The sequence below is a fragment of the Podarcis tiliguerta genome, assembly GCF_965153285.1.
Source record: "Podarcis tiliguerta genome assembly, chromosome: 16".
NCBI lineage: Eukaryota > Metazoa > Chordata > Lepidosauria > Squamata > Lacertidae > Podarcis > Podarcis tiliguerta.
Genome location: NC_139549.1, coordinates 24,107,931 through 24,122,963, shown reverse-complemented (window position 1 = coordinate 24,122,963; position 15,033 = coordinate 24,107,931). Strand labels below are relative to the sequence as shown.

Genomic DNA, 15,033 nt, shown 5'->3' with positions numbered 1-15,033 from the left:
TCTTTTGACCCCAAGTGCTCAGAAAAAAACCTGTCAAAATCTTCCTACAGTTTCTACTTTTAGTTAAGTAATTTATTTTTTTAACTTGATTTAGGGGGAAGCAGCTACCCTCCCTACCCCCCCTGGCTACGCCCATGAAACCCCTCCCTTAGAAATCAAAGGAGGGCGGCGGCGGCGGCGGCGACTTCTGAGTAAACATATCCAGAGAGTCAGGCTGCGGAGCATGACATCGCCTAGGCTTAAGGGAAGTGGCCAGTTTTATCCCTGGAGATCGCAGGGCGTCTTTTGCAGCACCAAGGACGGGGGCGGGATGCTTGAAACCGGATAAGTCAATCACGGCGCGCGGGGGGGAGAATCGGTCCCCATAGCTACTGCTTACGTGTGCTCAAGAAGTGGGGCTACGCTGGGCTCAGAATTGGGGGATCTGAGCCAGCCCCCTAAGAACTGAGCGAAGTAAACGTAACGCAGAGAAAGAATGGATGGATGGATGAGGTTCATGCTCCTAGTCCGCTTGATCATCTCTTCTCCTTACCTTGGCCAGCGCCTCCTCCTGCTTGGCGCTGAGGTCGCCAACGTACCCGCTCATGGTGGCCCGCGCTCTTGCAGCTGATCCAACCGGCGAATGCCGAGCCGGTGCTCCGGTCCGAAGGCTTTCATGGCCAGCCGGGCTCTGCCAGGCTCCCAAGCCCCGCCCCGGGCCGGCCCTTAAAGGGGACGTGCCTCTTGGCAAGCTGCGCGGGCGCGGGTCTCTTTCTGCGCACTCGGCCAATGCCGGATTGACGTATTGCATAAACTAAACAAGGTATAGCTTAGGGCCCCACTCTCTTGGGAGCCCCAGAAAATTTAAAGGGGAAAAAACACCTGGATGTACATTTCCAAAATATAAGATAAAAAAAATAAATAAACCTACGTAAAGGTAAAGGTAAAGGGACCCCTGACCATTAGGTCCAGTCGTGGCCGACTCTGGGGTTGCGGCGCTCATCTCGCTTTATTGGCCGAGGGAGCCGGTGTACAGCTTCCGGATCATGGGGCCAGCATGACTAAGCCGCTTCTGGCAAACCAGAGCAGCGTACGGAAACCCCCTTTACCTTCCTGCTGGAGTGGTACCTATTTATCTACTTGCACTTTGACGTGATTTCAAACTGCTAGGTTGGCAGGAGCAGGGACCGAGCAACGGGAGCTCACCCTGTCGCGGGGATTCGAACCGCCGACTTTCTGATTGGCAAGTCCTAAGCTCTGTGGTTTAACCCACAGCGCTACCCGTATCCCCTTGTACAGCAATATACGTACAGGAACTACATACAGCAACAGTGTTTTGTTTTGTGTAGGCTCCTATGATGTAAGTAATGGGCTCCGCCTGTTAGCCTGCTCCCTAAAATATCGCTGGTTTGCTCATTTCTATACAGTGGTACCTCGGGTTACATACGCCTCGGGTTACATACACTTCAGGTTACATACGCTTCAGCTTACAGACTCCCCTAACCCAGAAATAGTACCTCGGGTTAAGAACTTTGCTTCAGGATGAGAACAGAAATTGTGCTCCGGCGGTGTGGCGGCAGCAGGAGGCTCCATTAGCTAAAGTGGTGCTTCACATTAAAAACAGTTTCAGGTTAAGAACGGACCTCCGGAACGAACTAAGTACTTAACCCGAGGTACCACTGTATACGTAGGGTGCCAACATTCTGTATGTGCAAATGGCTTTCGATACCTATTAGGTCCATAAATTACCATATAGCATATATTCAACACAAAAAACAGCACCAATATGTTGTTGACAAAGGACAGCTACCTTCAGTAGCTTAGGGCCTCATCAAACCTAAATCCAGCCCTGGGTAAGGGGCTGCAGCTGAGGCCTGACCTTTCGCGCTCTGTGAAGCTATGGGGTGCTCTAAGCGCAGGCACACGCAGGAAGGGAGAAGAGCTGGCAGGGTTGCCAACTGACCGGGCAGAGAAGGAGCCTGGCCTTGTTCTTGGGAGGTGGACAAGAGCATCAGGAGAGGCTGCTGGATCAGACCAACAACAGCTCATCCGGTCCAGCATCACAGCGGACAACCAGATGGCCCAATGCGAAAACCCTCAAGGAGGGTTTCCAGCAACTGGTATTCAGAAGCGATGCTGCCTCCGACTGTGGGGGCAGAGCATAGTCATCGTGGCTAGTAGCCATCTATCGTCCGTGAATTTGTCCGTTGCTCTTTTGAAGTTACGCAATTTGGCAGTCTTCGCTGCATCCTGAGGCAGTGAGTTCCGTAGGTTAACAGTGCTGCATGAATAAGTCCTTTCTTGGATCTGCGTGGAATCTGCCAACTTTCAGCTTCATGTGATGCCCACGAGTTCTAGGGTTATGATAGAGGGAGATAAACATTCCTTTATCCATGCTCTCCATGCCACATTTTGTGAACTTCTGTCTGTCACCCCTTCCTTGCCTTTTGTTCCAAACTGAAAAGCCCCAAACGCGCAGAGATCAATAGAGTCAGAGGTATAGAGGTAAATAAATGTGTTTTAACTGATTGTAGTTTTGTATTTTTATATTGTTGTAACCCACCCTAGGACTCCAGGTAAGAAATCTAATTCCTGCTTGAAATGCATCTGGATAACCTTTTATTTTTATTTTTATTGCACTCATATTCTGCCTTTTATCCCCTCCCAGGAGCTCCATGTGGCATACATGGTTCTCTCCCTCCTCATTCCATCCTCAAAACAACACTGTGAGGTAGGCATAGGTTGCAGAAATCTTCTCAAGGTTACTACCCAGTGAGCTGAGTGGGGATTTGAACTCTGGCCATCCAGATCCTAGTCTGACACTCTAAGCCAGGGGTTGGCAAACTAAGGTCTGCGGGCCGGATCAGGCCCAATTGCCTTCAGGATCCGGCCTGCGGACTGTCCATGCATCGGCGTGGGGATTCTGTTCATTTGGGCTGCGCCATTTCTGTTATGTACTGAAGTTCTCACCCTGGGCCAGCAGGGGGATACTGTAGATAGTTTTCACTCAGGTCCACATATGCAAATAAGGAATTGAAAGTGACGTTCAGTGATTGGATAGTTACAGAAAGTTGTTGCTGTTGCGTTGTAGTGGAGCTCTATATAAGCAGGCTGGCTGAACCCTTCGGTTCAGTTCTGTTCTGGCCTGTGAATCGCTGTGTCGTCTGATATGTTCACCCACAACTTAACAATTCCCCCCCCCCGCGCCTTTCTATTTGCCCACATACACCCCCCCCCGTGGCGGCGCCTCCTCCCTCCCTCCTCCTGGCTTCTCCCCGCCCTGCCTAGAGGAGAAAGGGGGCAAGGCTGAGCTGGCGGACCGTGATTTTAAGCAGCCCCTCCCCGGAGCCAGCCCTTTCGCACTGCTCATCTTCCCTCCGCCGCTACCCTGGTGCTCCTGTGGGTCAGGTGGCGGTGGCGGCTGCAGCCCCTGGCAGTTAAGCGCAGTGAATGGGGGTGGGGTGGGGAGGAGGACTTCTTGCCCCCCTTGCCTCTTCTTCCAGCTTCCCACCCCTCCAATGCCACTTCTCTGGCCTGCCACAAGGTCTAAGGGACAGTGGACCGGCCCGTGGCCCAAAAAAAAAAATTTGCCGACCCCAGCTCTAACCACTATACCACACAGCCTCTCTTGCATCATTTTTCAAAATATTGCTTGCCGGTTGGTGCAGCCTACATTTTGGACTGCCAAGGAAGTGTGTGTGTGTGTGTGTGTGAAGCGAAAACCCAGAGATCAGCTTTGCTATCTCCTCCTGCTTGAACAGCAGGTCAATGTGCAGTAATCAGTGGCAGATGTGATAAGCATTATCATGGGATCAGTGTCTGTACATGAAACTGCGGCTCAAGGTGGGAGAGCAAAGGCAAAGTTGGCATCCTAGGAGGGGTGTTGCAAAGGTGCGGCCTGCTGTCCTTTGGCTCCCCCACCAGCCTGCAGTGACTGGCAGCTCTCACAGATGGAACAACAGAGGTACTCTTACCCAGCTAGACAGTCCCCCTGAGCCAAACAACACCCGCCCCCTGCTTTAACCTTGGACTCTCTGGGCTTTGGCCTCCCAGATAAAAGTCACTTTCCACCTGCCACACCACACATTTCATGGATAAACTGCTTTGATCCAGGAAAGTGAGTGGGGAGAAATTCAATTCAATTCACATTCATTTATTTGTTTACATTTATATATATTTGTTATATATATATATGTCACTGTTTCATAGGAAAAATATTCACGTGCTTTAGAATAATACATAAAACCATGCATTGAAAAATATATATTAAAAAATTACAATCAGACCTCAACCATTGTGGCAGGATGTGTTGTTCTTATGTGCCTGTGTAAGCCTGGCAGAACGGAATAGTTTTCAGCAGCTGTTTAAAAGTTAGCAGAGAAGGGGCCTGCTGAATCTCTAGTGGCAGAGAGTTCCACAGGACTGGATGAAACTAAAGGTTTCTTAAATGTATAGTCACCTGTTCCCTTTTCCATCTGGCCACTAAGGATTATCCCCATGTTACAGATTCTCCCCCTTGCACCAGTACCAACAGGTGACAAAATAGCATCCTGAACCACACCTGAGGTCAATAGACCTAGTTTGGTGGGGGTACCATACAGGACAGGTCATGTAGCGCATAGCAGTCTCTTTCCCCACCCCTCATCACCTAGCAGTGAAGCCAGCCCTGTTCATAGTACAGTGGTACCTCGATTCTTGACTGTAATCCATTCCAGAAGACCGTTCGAATTCCGAAACATTCGAAAACTGAGGCGCAAAGGACTGGCTGTATATGTATATGCAACAGAGAAAATTGAAAAACATGCAGCGGAAACCATTCGACTTCTGAAGCGTGTTTGAAAACGGAACCATTTATTTCTGGGTTTTCGGCGTTTGGGTTCCGAAATGTTAGTCAACGGAGACGATCAGGAACCGAGGTACCACTGTATATCCTACAACTCTAAAACAATTCAGCTATGTCTTTTTGATCATCGTGTGTCACAGTCCTTATGAATTCAAGTCCCACTTATCTCTCTGGGAATAGCGTCCCTTGTTATGTGTCCACTGGATAAAAACTTTTAAATCAGCCAAGGCACCAGGCTTAAAAATAATTACAGAAGCAATTACGCTGGGCTTTCTGATGGATACGCCCAAAGCTCTATAGCAGAGACTTAGGCAAATGAACAGTGTTGCAGAACAGGATGAAACAACCAGAATCGCGAATGCTCCATGCTGTAACAATTTATTGCTGTTGTCGGTGGCAGCAGTTGCCCATTTTAACACAGGGAATGATCCACAGTGGATGGCTCAAAACCATCACAGCGTAATTAATTCGTGTGGGTGGGTGTGTTCATCTGCCTTGTTCATCATGTTAATCTGTTGGCACGCTGCCCTTTGTTTCAGGTGTGAATACTGTATAGGTAAACATCAAAACAACCTCAGAAGGGAGTGGCGTCTTTCCTCCCCAACTCTTGCACCCATGAACTTACTGTGATTAGCGTAAAAGAAGGAGCTCAATTTAAAGCCAGTCCAGATTTGAGTGGGTGGAGATTAAACAACACGGGAAGATGGCGTCCTTGATTTTTTAATCAAAATGGTTTCGGAAACAGCATAAAACTTTATCTCTAACCCCATAAGAGTTTCGCTTCAGTTCCACGTGCGCAAAACGTGTCCAGTCGTGGCCAACTCTGGGGTTTCGGCGGTCATCTTTCCTTACTGGCCGAGGGAGCCGGTGTACAGCTTCCGGGTCATGTGGGCAGCATGACTAAGCTGCTTCTAGCAAACCAGAGCAGTGCACGGAAATGCCGTTTCCCTTCCCGCCGGAGTGGTACCTATTTATCTACTTGCACTTTGACGTGCTTTCAAACTGCTAGGTTGGCAGGAGCAGGGACCAAGCAACAGGAGCTCACCCCGTTGCGGGGATTCGAACTGCCGACCTGATCGGCAAGCCCTAGGCTCTGTGCTTTAACTCACAGCGCCACACCACCCGTGTCCTTTATAGCCCTTTTAATGTGTTGGCCTGGCTGAACTCTGATAACACCCCTTCCTTGCTGGTTGGAGCATAGAGACAGGTGTGGGTTTGTGGGTGGGTGTAAACTATTCTATTGGAGAAAGGTAAATTAGACATTTGTTAGACAACCTACGTTTGTTTCCAGCCCCACCCACCACTGGCAAACGGCCCCCAGAAGCTTGCCAAGAAGGAAATGTGCCCCTCATCTTGAAACACCTTCCTGGCCTGTTTTGTTTGGCTGTATTAATTGGTTTTTAGGGACGCGGGTGGCGCTGTGGGTTAAAGCCTCAGTGCCTAGGGCTTGCCGATCGAAAGGTCGGTGGTTCGAATCCCCGCGGTGGGGTGCGCTCCCGCTGTTCGGTCCCAGCGCCTGCCAACCTAGCAGTTCGAAAGCACCCCTGGGTGCAAGTAGATAAATAGGGACCGCTTACTAGCGGGAAGGTAAACGGCGTTTCCGTGTGCGGCTCTGGCTCGCCAGAGCAGTGATGTCACGCTGGCCACGTGACCCGGAAGTGTCTTCGGACAGCGCTGGCCCTTGGCCTCTTTGAGTGAGATGGGCGCACAACCCTAGAGTCTGTCAAGACTGGCCCGTACGGGCAGGGGTACCTTTACCTTTACCTTTACCTTATTAATTGGTTTAATGATTAGCTTGGTTGTTTCAATATGAATAAATAATGGCAGAGAATGTTTACAGTTAGCTCCTGTCGGGTGACTCTCCCTTTGAAACCTGCTCAGGTATCAGAATGGTTAACATCCAGAGATGGCAGACCTACTACTCCCAGGGCGAAACTGCCAAGCAACCCTCATTAGCGCAACAGCACCACAAAGACTTAATTTGTTATGTTGTTGTCGGAGCATCAGACCTGCAGTCATGAGGAAATCCTTGGAAAGGAGCCCAAGAGAGACGGACAGCATTGTCTCACTCAAAATGTTTCTGACAGGAGAGGAGAAGCAGTTGGCTGGGGATGAAGAAATAGCAGTGGGTGCCCAGCAGGCCTGTCCTAACCGTTCTGTAAGCTGGCAAAGGGCCATGTTGCAAACGGTTTCTGCCCCAGTTCCAGGAACCAAAGCTGGCAGGTGAATCTCATTTCAACAGGACTGTGGGATCCTCTGAGCTAGGCATGGATTGATCCATCAGTATCACTTCTCTATGCTTCTTGTTTTTTCTGCACTTTTCTAAACCAATTTTGATTTTTTTTTTTTTAAGAATCCTTAATAAAGCTTGACAGCGAATTTTCCCTAATATACAAATTTTTGCAAAGCAATTTTCTGTACAGGCAACTCCCCATTTATGCATATATTGGGAACACCACTGGGAAAAAAACTTCAGTAATAGTTGTAAGGTAGATATAAGAAATTAGATTTAATGAGATAAGTTTAATTATAAAAAAAATGTGTATTGGCAATAAGTAATATGAATTTGAAGTATGGAATAGACGGGAGGTTGGGTCTTTAGTGTTAAGACCAATAGATGTTTTATTGTTTGCTAAGAATATTATGTGTCTATGGTTATTTTTGTAATTTGTGTATAATTTGGTATTTGTGTTTTTTTGTTTGTTTGTCTTTCTTGTTGTATAAATAAAAAACTTTAAAAAAAATTTTAAAAAAGCTTGACAGCGAATTTCCCCTAATATTCAAATTTTTGCAAAGCAATTTTCTGTACAGGCAACTCCCCATTTATGCATATATTGGGAACACCACTGGGAAAAAAAACCTTTGAACAACCCTTTAAACCTCTGGAAACCTTTGAAAACCCCTTAAGAACAAAAATCCACCAAACTCCACCACAAACCTCCTTGCTCTCCACAGGCCTCAAATGTCAATGCAAAGGATCATGGGATTGCACTTGCAAAGGCTCAAGAGATTGCTAGATCCTATTTTCGTGCCACTTTTGCCATTTTTGTGCTCTTTCAGGCCCATTTTTGCCCCTTTTCATGCCACTTCCAGGTTTGCAGTAATGCGCATGGGCGCAGTCATGTGTGTCTTGAACGCACATCAGTGGTGAGTTGCCTATAATTTAATACATTAGCGCAACTTTCATTAATATTTGCATTTATATGCACACAATTCCCAGAGTGGTTTAACCGTCAATCCCTCTTCCCCAGGGAAGTCTGAGAAGTTTAATCTCTCAAAAATACTGATCTCCGGCAGTATAGAGGCTGCACCCTGGAATGCCGACCCTATCAAACCAGTTTGTTGAACCCTCTTGTCGCTTTTAGCGTGTCTGACCCTACGCTTTTGTTCCAGTGTCTGAAAGGGGTGGAGAACGTCTCCTTGAATAGGAATGCAAAGTGAAGTGTGGTGTGGAATTATGTTAGTCTGGTCTCGGGGCCAAAACATAAATGTGCAGGCTTGGCTGCAGAGAGAAAGAACAATGGCTTTCGCTAACTTCAACCATGGTATCCTTCTGGAGTAGCTGTCTGAGTTGCGGGTGGGTGGCACTGTTTTGCAGACGTTCTGGTCCTACAGTGGTACCTCGGGTTAAGAACTTAATTCGTTCCTGAACAGACTGTGTACATGGATAAAGATATGAAGAAGGAAGGCCTGACTAGGGGGGAGGGTTGGAGGGGGGAGGGGGGAACTTAAATAAATAATAATTTTTTAAAATGGTAAACCGGATGGTAATTTGAACTGATTTTGTTATGTAAGCCTTTTTTCAGAAACCATATATATTAATGTTATGTAGTTATGCATTGTAGTATGAATAAATTTTGTTTTGTATTCTTTGGCTTATAGAATATATATAATAATGTTATGTTACTAAGCAAATTTAATAAAACAGGTTTTTTTAAAAAAGGACAAATTGTTCTGAAGGTCTGTTCTTAACCTGAAACTGTTCTTAACCTGAGGTACCACTTTAGCTAATGGGGCCTCCTGCTGCCGCTGTGCCGCCGGAGTATGATTTCTGTTTTCATCCTGAAGCAAAGTTCTTAACCCGAGGTACTATTTCTGGGTTAGCGGAGCATCTGTAACCCGAGGTACCACTGTACTTGGATGGTTATCTCCAGAGGGTGATGCTTGGGGAGTGTTCTTCAGCCCCATGTGGGGTTCCTCAGGGTTTGATTTTATCCCCCATGCTGTTGAACAACAACATGAAACTGCTGAGTGGGGTCATCCGAAGTTTTGGAGGGTGGTTGTCAGCAATATGCCGATGGCACACAACTCTATTTCTCCTTTACATCTGCAGGTGTGGTTGAGGATGTGCTGGACTGATGTCTTGCCTGGGTAATGGACCGGATGAGAGCCAACAAACTGAAGCTCAATCCAGATGAGACAGAGACACTGTTAGTGGGTGGCTCCCTAGACCAGATGGATGGGAGGTTGCCTGCTCTTGATGGGGCTACCTTCCCTCTGATGGAGCAGGTCCATAACTTTGGGGTGCTTCTGAATCCTTTGCTGTCACTCGAGGCTCAGGTGGCCTTGGTGGCATGGAGTACCTTCCATCAACGGCAGCTGGTGGCACAGCTCAGCCCCTACCCTCACAGGGATAGCCTAACTTCTGTTGTCTAGGCTCTGGTAACCTCAAGGTTTGTTGTTGTTGTTGTTGTTTAGTCGTTCAGTCGTGTCCGACTCTTCGTGACCCCATGGACCAGAGCACGCCAGGCACTCCTGTCTTCCACTGCCTCCCGCAGTTTGGTCAGGTTCATGTTTGTAGCTTCGAGAACACTGTCTAACCATCTCATCCTCTGTTGTCCCCTTCTCCTTGTGCCCTCCATCTTTCCCAACATCAGGGTCTTTTCCAGGGAGTCTTCTCTTCTCATGAGGTGGCCAAAGTATTGGAGCCTCAGCTTCAGGATCTGTCCTTCCAGTGAGCACTCAGGGCTGATTTCCTTAAGAATGGATGCGTTTGATCTTCTTGCAGTCCATGGGACTCTCAAGAGTCTCCTCCAGCACCATAATTCAAAAGCGTCAATTCTTCGGCAATCAGCCTTCTTTATGGTCCAGCTCTCACTTCCATACATCACTATTGGGAAAACCATAGCTTTTACTATACTGTTATGTACTGAGTTGAATAGGATCGAAACTGCAGCAGTCTGATTGGTCCTAGAACAATAGGATCCAAATCGCAGCAGTCTGATTGGTCCTAGAACAATAGGATTCAGAATGCATCAGTCTGATTGGTCCTAGAACAATGCAGCAGTCTGATTGGTTGGCAGGAACCACCCAATCATGCTCCAGATATAAGTGAATCCACAACCTGATTGGCTTACAGTAGAATTCCAGAATTAGCCAATCATGTGCAGCCCATTGTGTAAATAATGTATATAAAGCAGATACTTTGAGGGGACTTTCATTCATTCCTCCTCACCACTATGAGCTGAATAAAGAGCATGAAATCACTTTGCGACTCTGAGTATATTTCACTGGCGACGAGGATGGGATCCCGCTGAGCTGACTGCCACACACCGCACCGCAGCACCGCCACCTGCCGCACCGCTGCCTCGCACCGTGTATCCAGGCTTCAGCTCCGGGACACAAGGAACTCAGAATGGCAACCAACAGCAGCTTCTCGCCGTTCAACCCAGCATCTGGAGACTGGGAAGCGTACGCCTCCCGTTTCACCTTCCTCCTAGAAGCCAAAGGGGTCACCGATGAAGAAGACGCCAAGAAGAGGGCAATATTCTTCAGCGTCTGTGGAGAGGAGACGTTTGAAATCGCCCGGGCTCTCCTTGCGCCTGAAGACGTTGCTACAGTTCCATACAAAACAATAATGGAACAGCTGAAGGGGCACTTTTCGCCACAGCCCTCAGTGGTGGCTCGTCGAAATGCCTTCTACGCAAAGCGGCAAGCCCCTGGGGAAACCATAACTGGGTTTGTGACCTCTCTCCGCCAAGCCGCCCGGTTCTGCAACTTCTCAGAGCTGGAGAACATGCTTCGTGACCGCCTCGTCGGTGGCCTGAAGGATGAGAAGCTGCAACGACGCCTCTACGCCAAGAAGGACCTAACGTTCCAGGTCGCTCTGGAGGAGGCCCTGGCGACGGAAGCTGCTGAGAGGTCGACGCAAGAGGCACGGCCGAGCCAGCCGTCCCAACCGAGGGTCCACCACGAAGACCTCACCGACGACTCAGGATCCAACAGGGAGGAGGTGCACCGTGTACAGCAGCGCACTCAAGCAGCCCACATACCACAGCTGCCTCGACGAGAAGGAGGGAACTGCGCAAGCTGTGGAGAAAGTCACGAGAGGAGGACCTGCCGTTTCCGCAACGCAGAGTGCAGGCAGTGCAGAAAATCGGGACACATCGCCCGGGTGTGTCGGGCTCGGCCTACCCGACGCCAGGCATCAGATGACCACTCCAAGAGCCCCAGGTCCCGGGGCCCAACGCACCAAGGCAACTCAACGGAGCTCACGGACCTCCAGGTATACCAGTTGCCCTACCCCAACGTAGAGAAAATTTATGTAGAGGTACAGATAGAGGGGGCCCCATGCCGCATGGAGCTTGACACGGGTTCAAATCTATCCATAATCTCGGCAAAGACCTTAAGGAAACTGTGTCCTACTGGGGGTCCCAAACTCAGGCCGGCCCCTTTCACCCTCCGGGACTTCCAGAAACGTAAGGTCCCCACAATGGGGGTGGGGACCTTCAGGGTACAATACCGAGGGCGGACGCGGCAACTGGACTTGCTTGTGGTCAAGGGCCCCTACATTAGCTTACTGGGATTGGCATGGTTTGGACCACTGGGGCTAGCCGTCACCGGGGTGAACAACACTAGCTTACAAGTGGACGTGGACGCCATATGCAAGGAATTTCCGGGGGTTTTTGATGGGAAATTGGGACAGTATACGGGCCCCCCCATTGCTCTACAGCTTGACCCCACAGTACGACCAGTCAGGCTCAAGGCCCGCCGGGTCCCATTCGCCCTGAAACCCCGTATAGACGAGGAATTGGACCGGCTCGTGGAGCAAGGAGTGCTGGAGCCGGTGCCTAATGCCCCCTGGGAAACCCCAATCGTCACACCCGTCAAGCCTAATGGTTCGGTCCGCATCTGCGCAGACTACAAATGTACCATAAACAAGGCCCTCACGGCCCATGCATACCCAGTGCCAGTGGTCAGCCATGTCCTTGCCACCCTGGCTGGGTCGAAAATTTTTGGCAAGCTGGACTTGGCCCAAGCATATCAACAGCTACCAGTAGATGAGGCCACAGCAGAGGCACAGACGATTGTGACGCACAGAGGAGCGTTCAGGGTAAAGCGGCTGCAATTCGGCGTCAGTGTGGCACCAGGCATATTCCAGAACCTAATGGACTCTCTCCTTAAAGGAATTCCTGGCGTCACCCCCTTCTTCGATGATGTGTTGATTGCCGGGCCCACACCAGAGGAGTTTGAGGACCGCCTCCGCACTGTTCTGCACCGTTTCCAGACGGCGGGTCTCAAGGTAAAGCGGGAAAAATGTCTACTAGGAGTGCCTCAGGTGGACTTTCTGGGATTTATGGTGGACGCAGAAGGGGTCCACCCGACTGGGGACAAGGTACGGGCCATTTGTGATGCCCCAGCGCCCAAGAACAAGACTGAACTTCAGGCCTTCTTGGGACTATTGAACTTTTACCATTCCTTCCTTCCCCACAAAGCGGCGGTAGCAGAGCCCCTACACAGACTTCTGGACAAGCGGGCCCCTTGGGTGTGGGGCCAGCGCCAGGAGGCTGCATTCCAGGCAGTCAAGGAACTTGCTTGTCTCAAACTCGGTCTTGGCACACTTCGACGAGAGGCTGCCGGTGGTGCTAGCATGCGACGCCTCACCCTATGGCATTGGCGCTGTCCTGGGACACCAACTCCCGGATGGAAGAGAGGTACCAGTAGCATACTTTTCCCAGACACTCAGCGCAACTGAACGGAACTACTCACAAATAGACAAGGAGGGGCTGGCAATTGTGAAGGGAGTAAAAAAATTCCATGATTTCTTATACGGGCGGCCCTTCACCGTGGTGACTGACCACAAGCCGTTGCTTGGCTTGTTTGCCCCCGAAAAGCAGACCCCCCAAGTGCTGTCTCCTCGCGTCCTCAGGTGGTCAATTTTCCTTGCCAGCTACCAGTATGCACTGATTCACCGACCTGGGAAGGCGATGGGCCATGCGGACGCCCTCAGCAGGCTACCACTACCGGAAACAGGCCCCGACCCAGCACCTGCACAAGAGGTTATGAGCCTGGAGCTGCTTCCCGACCGCCCCATTCAGGCACAAGAAGTTGCACACCATTCCAAGAAAGACAGGGTCATCTCCCGGGTCCTGGACTGGGTGTGGAGGGGATGGCCCAGCAACAGCCCTGGGCCAGAATTCGCTGGCTACACAACCCGCAAACATGAACTGTCGGCCCACAAGGGGTGCCTGTTATGGGGAAGCAGGGTCGTTGTTCCCCAGCCCCTCCGCAAAAGGGTCCTCACAGCCCTACACGAGACACACCCAGGGGTAGTAAGAATGAAGGCCCTGGCCAGGAGTTATGTGTGGTGGCCGGGGATCGACGGAGAGATAGAGGCCTGGGTCAAACACTGCCAGGCCTGCCAAGAATCCCGCCCAGATCCCCCAAGGGCCCCAGTCCAGTCCTGGGAGTCCGCCCGAGCACCATGGTCACGCCTGCATGTGGACTTCGCTGGCCCCTTTCAGGGGAAAACATTCTTCATAGTGGTGGACTCCTACACCAAATGGCTGGAAGTCGCACTGGTACCGTCCACTTCTACGTCCGCAGCCATCCGGATACTACGCAGGCTGTTTGCAACTCACGGGCTCCCTGACACTCTCGTCTCAGACAACGGGACTGCATTCACGTCAGGAGAATTCCAAACCTTCACAGCGCAGAACGCCATCCGCCACATCCGTTCGGCGCCATTCCACCCTGCCACCAATGGCCAAGCAGAACGCATGGTGCGGACCACCAAGGACACCCTTCGCCGCATGACGCAAGGGGATTGGGAGTACCGCCTTGCCACATTCCTCCTAGCACAGCACAGCACCCCCAGCTCAACGACTGGCCGGAGCCCCGCTGAACTACTAATGGGTCGGCGCCTTGCAATCAGATTGGACCGCCTTCACCCCGATAGAGCTCAGGATGAGGTAGTGGTGGGGGAAGGCAGGAACCCCCGGACCTTCGAGGCCCAGGACCCAGTGTACGCAAAGAATTTTGGGGCAGGCCCAGCATGGGTACCCGCCACAGTCACCAGGGTCACTGGCCCCGTGTCATACGAGGTGCTAACGGATGGGGGGCAATGCTGGCGCCGCCACTGCGACCAGATACGGCGACGATTCCCGGGAGAAAACCAGGAGGAGGAAAGGTCAGAGGAGTCCCAAGGGAACAGAGTGGCAGTGAGGCCCATAGAGCAGGAGGGGCCAGCAGGAGAGGCAGAATCAGTAAATACAGAGAGGACCCACGAGGCCGAAAGGACACTGGAACCAGAACCACGACTGAGCGAGCCAGTTGCGCCAGACCAAACAGGCCCATCACAGCCAGCATCCGTGGAACACGAGCCAGAACCTGAACCCCGGACCAGGGAACACCACAGGCCGCAACGTACACGTAGGCCGCCGGCGTACCTCGAGGACTATGAATGTGACCTCCCGGGCAGGACTGGAACTTAGAGGGGAGGGGTGTTATGTACTGAGTTGAATAGGATCGAAACTGCAGCAGTCTGATTGGTCCTAGAACAATAGGATCCAAATCGCAGCAGTCTGATTGGTCCTAGAACAATAGGATTCAGAATGCATCAGTCTGATTGGTCCTAGAACAATGCAGCAGTCTGATTGGTTGGCAGGAACCACCCAATCATGCTCCAGATATAAGTGAATCCACAACCTGATTGGCTTACAGTAGAATTCCAGAATTAGCCAATCATGTGCAGCCCATTGTGTAAATAATGTATATAAAGCAGATACTTTGAGGGGACTTTCATTCATTCCTCCTCACCACTATGAGCTGAATAAAGAGCATGAAATCACTTTGCGACTCTGAGTATATTTCATATACGGACCTTAAGGTTAGATTACAGCAATCGCTTATACATGGGGCTGCCTCTGAAGTCAGGAAACTTCAGCTGGATTTGGTGGCCAGGTTGCCGACTGGGGCAAGACGGTTTGGGC

General features: G+C 50.5%; 2 protein-coding genes across 4 annotated transcripts in view; both read right to left on the bottom strand.

The window, feature by feature from the left end:
• Positions 1-693, bottom strand: part of SEC14L2 (SEC14 like lipid binding 2) — a 38,362-nt gene extending 37,669 nt beyond the window's left edge. Inside the window, exon 1 of one of the 2 annotated variants that reach the window (XM_083417844.1) lies at positions 533-693. In XM_083417844.1, the coding sequence (XP_083273970.1) occupies positions 533-586 (54 nt within the window). In that variant the 5' untranslated portion in view covers positions 587-693. The remainder of the gene's footprint in view (positions 1-532) is intronic. The other variant, XM_083417845.1, reaches the window with a different exon arrangement.
• CCDC157 (coiled-coil domain containing 157) overlaps positions 1-15,033 on the bottom strand; it is a 138,522-nt gene that overhangs the window by 87,857 nt on the left and 35,632 nt on the right. The gene's annotated exons all lie outside the window — the stretch shown is intronic.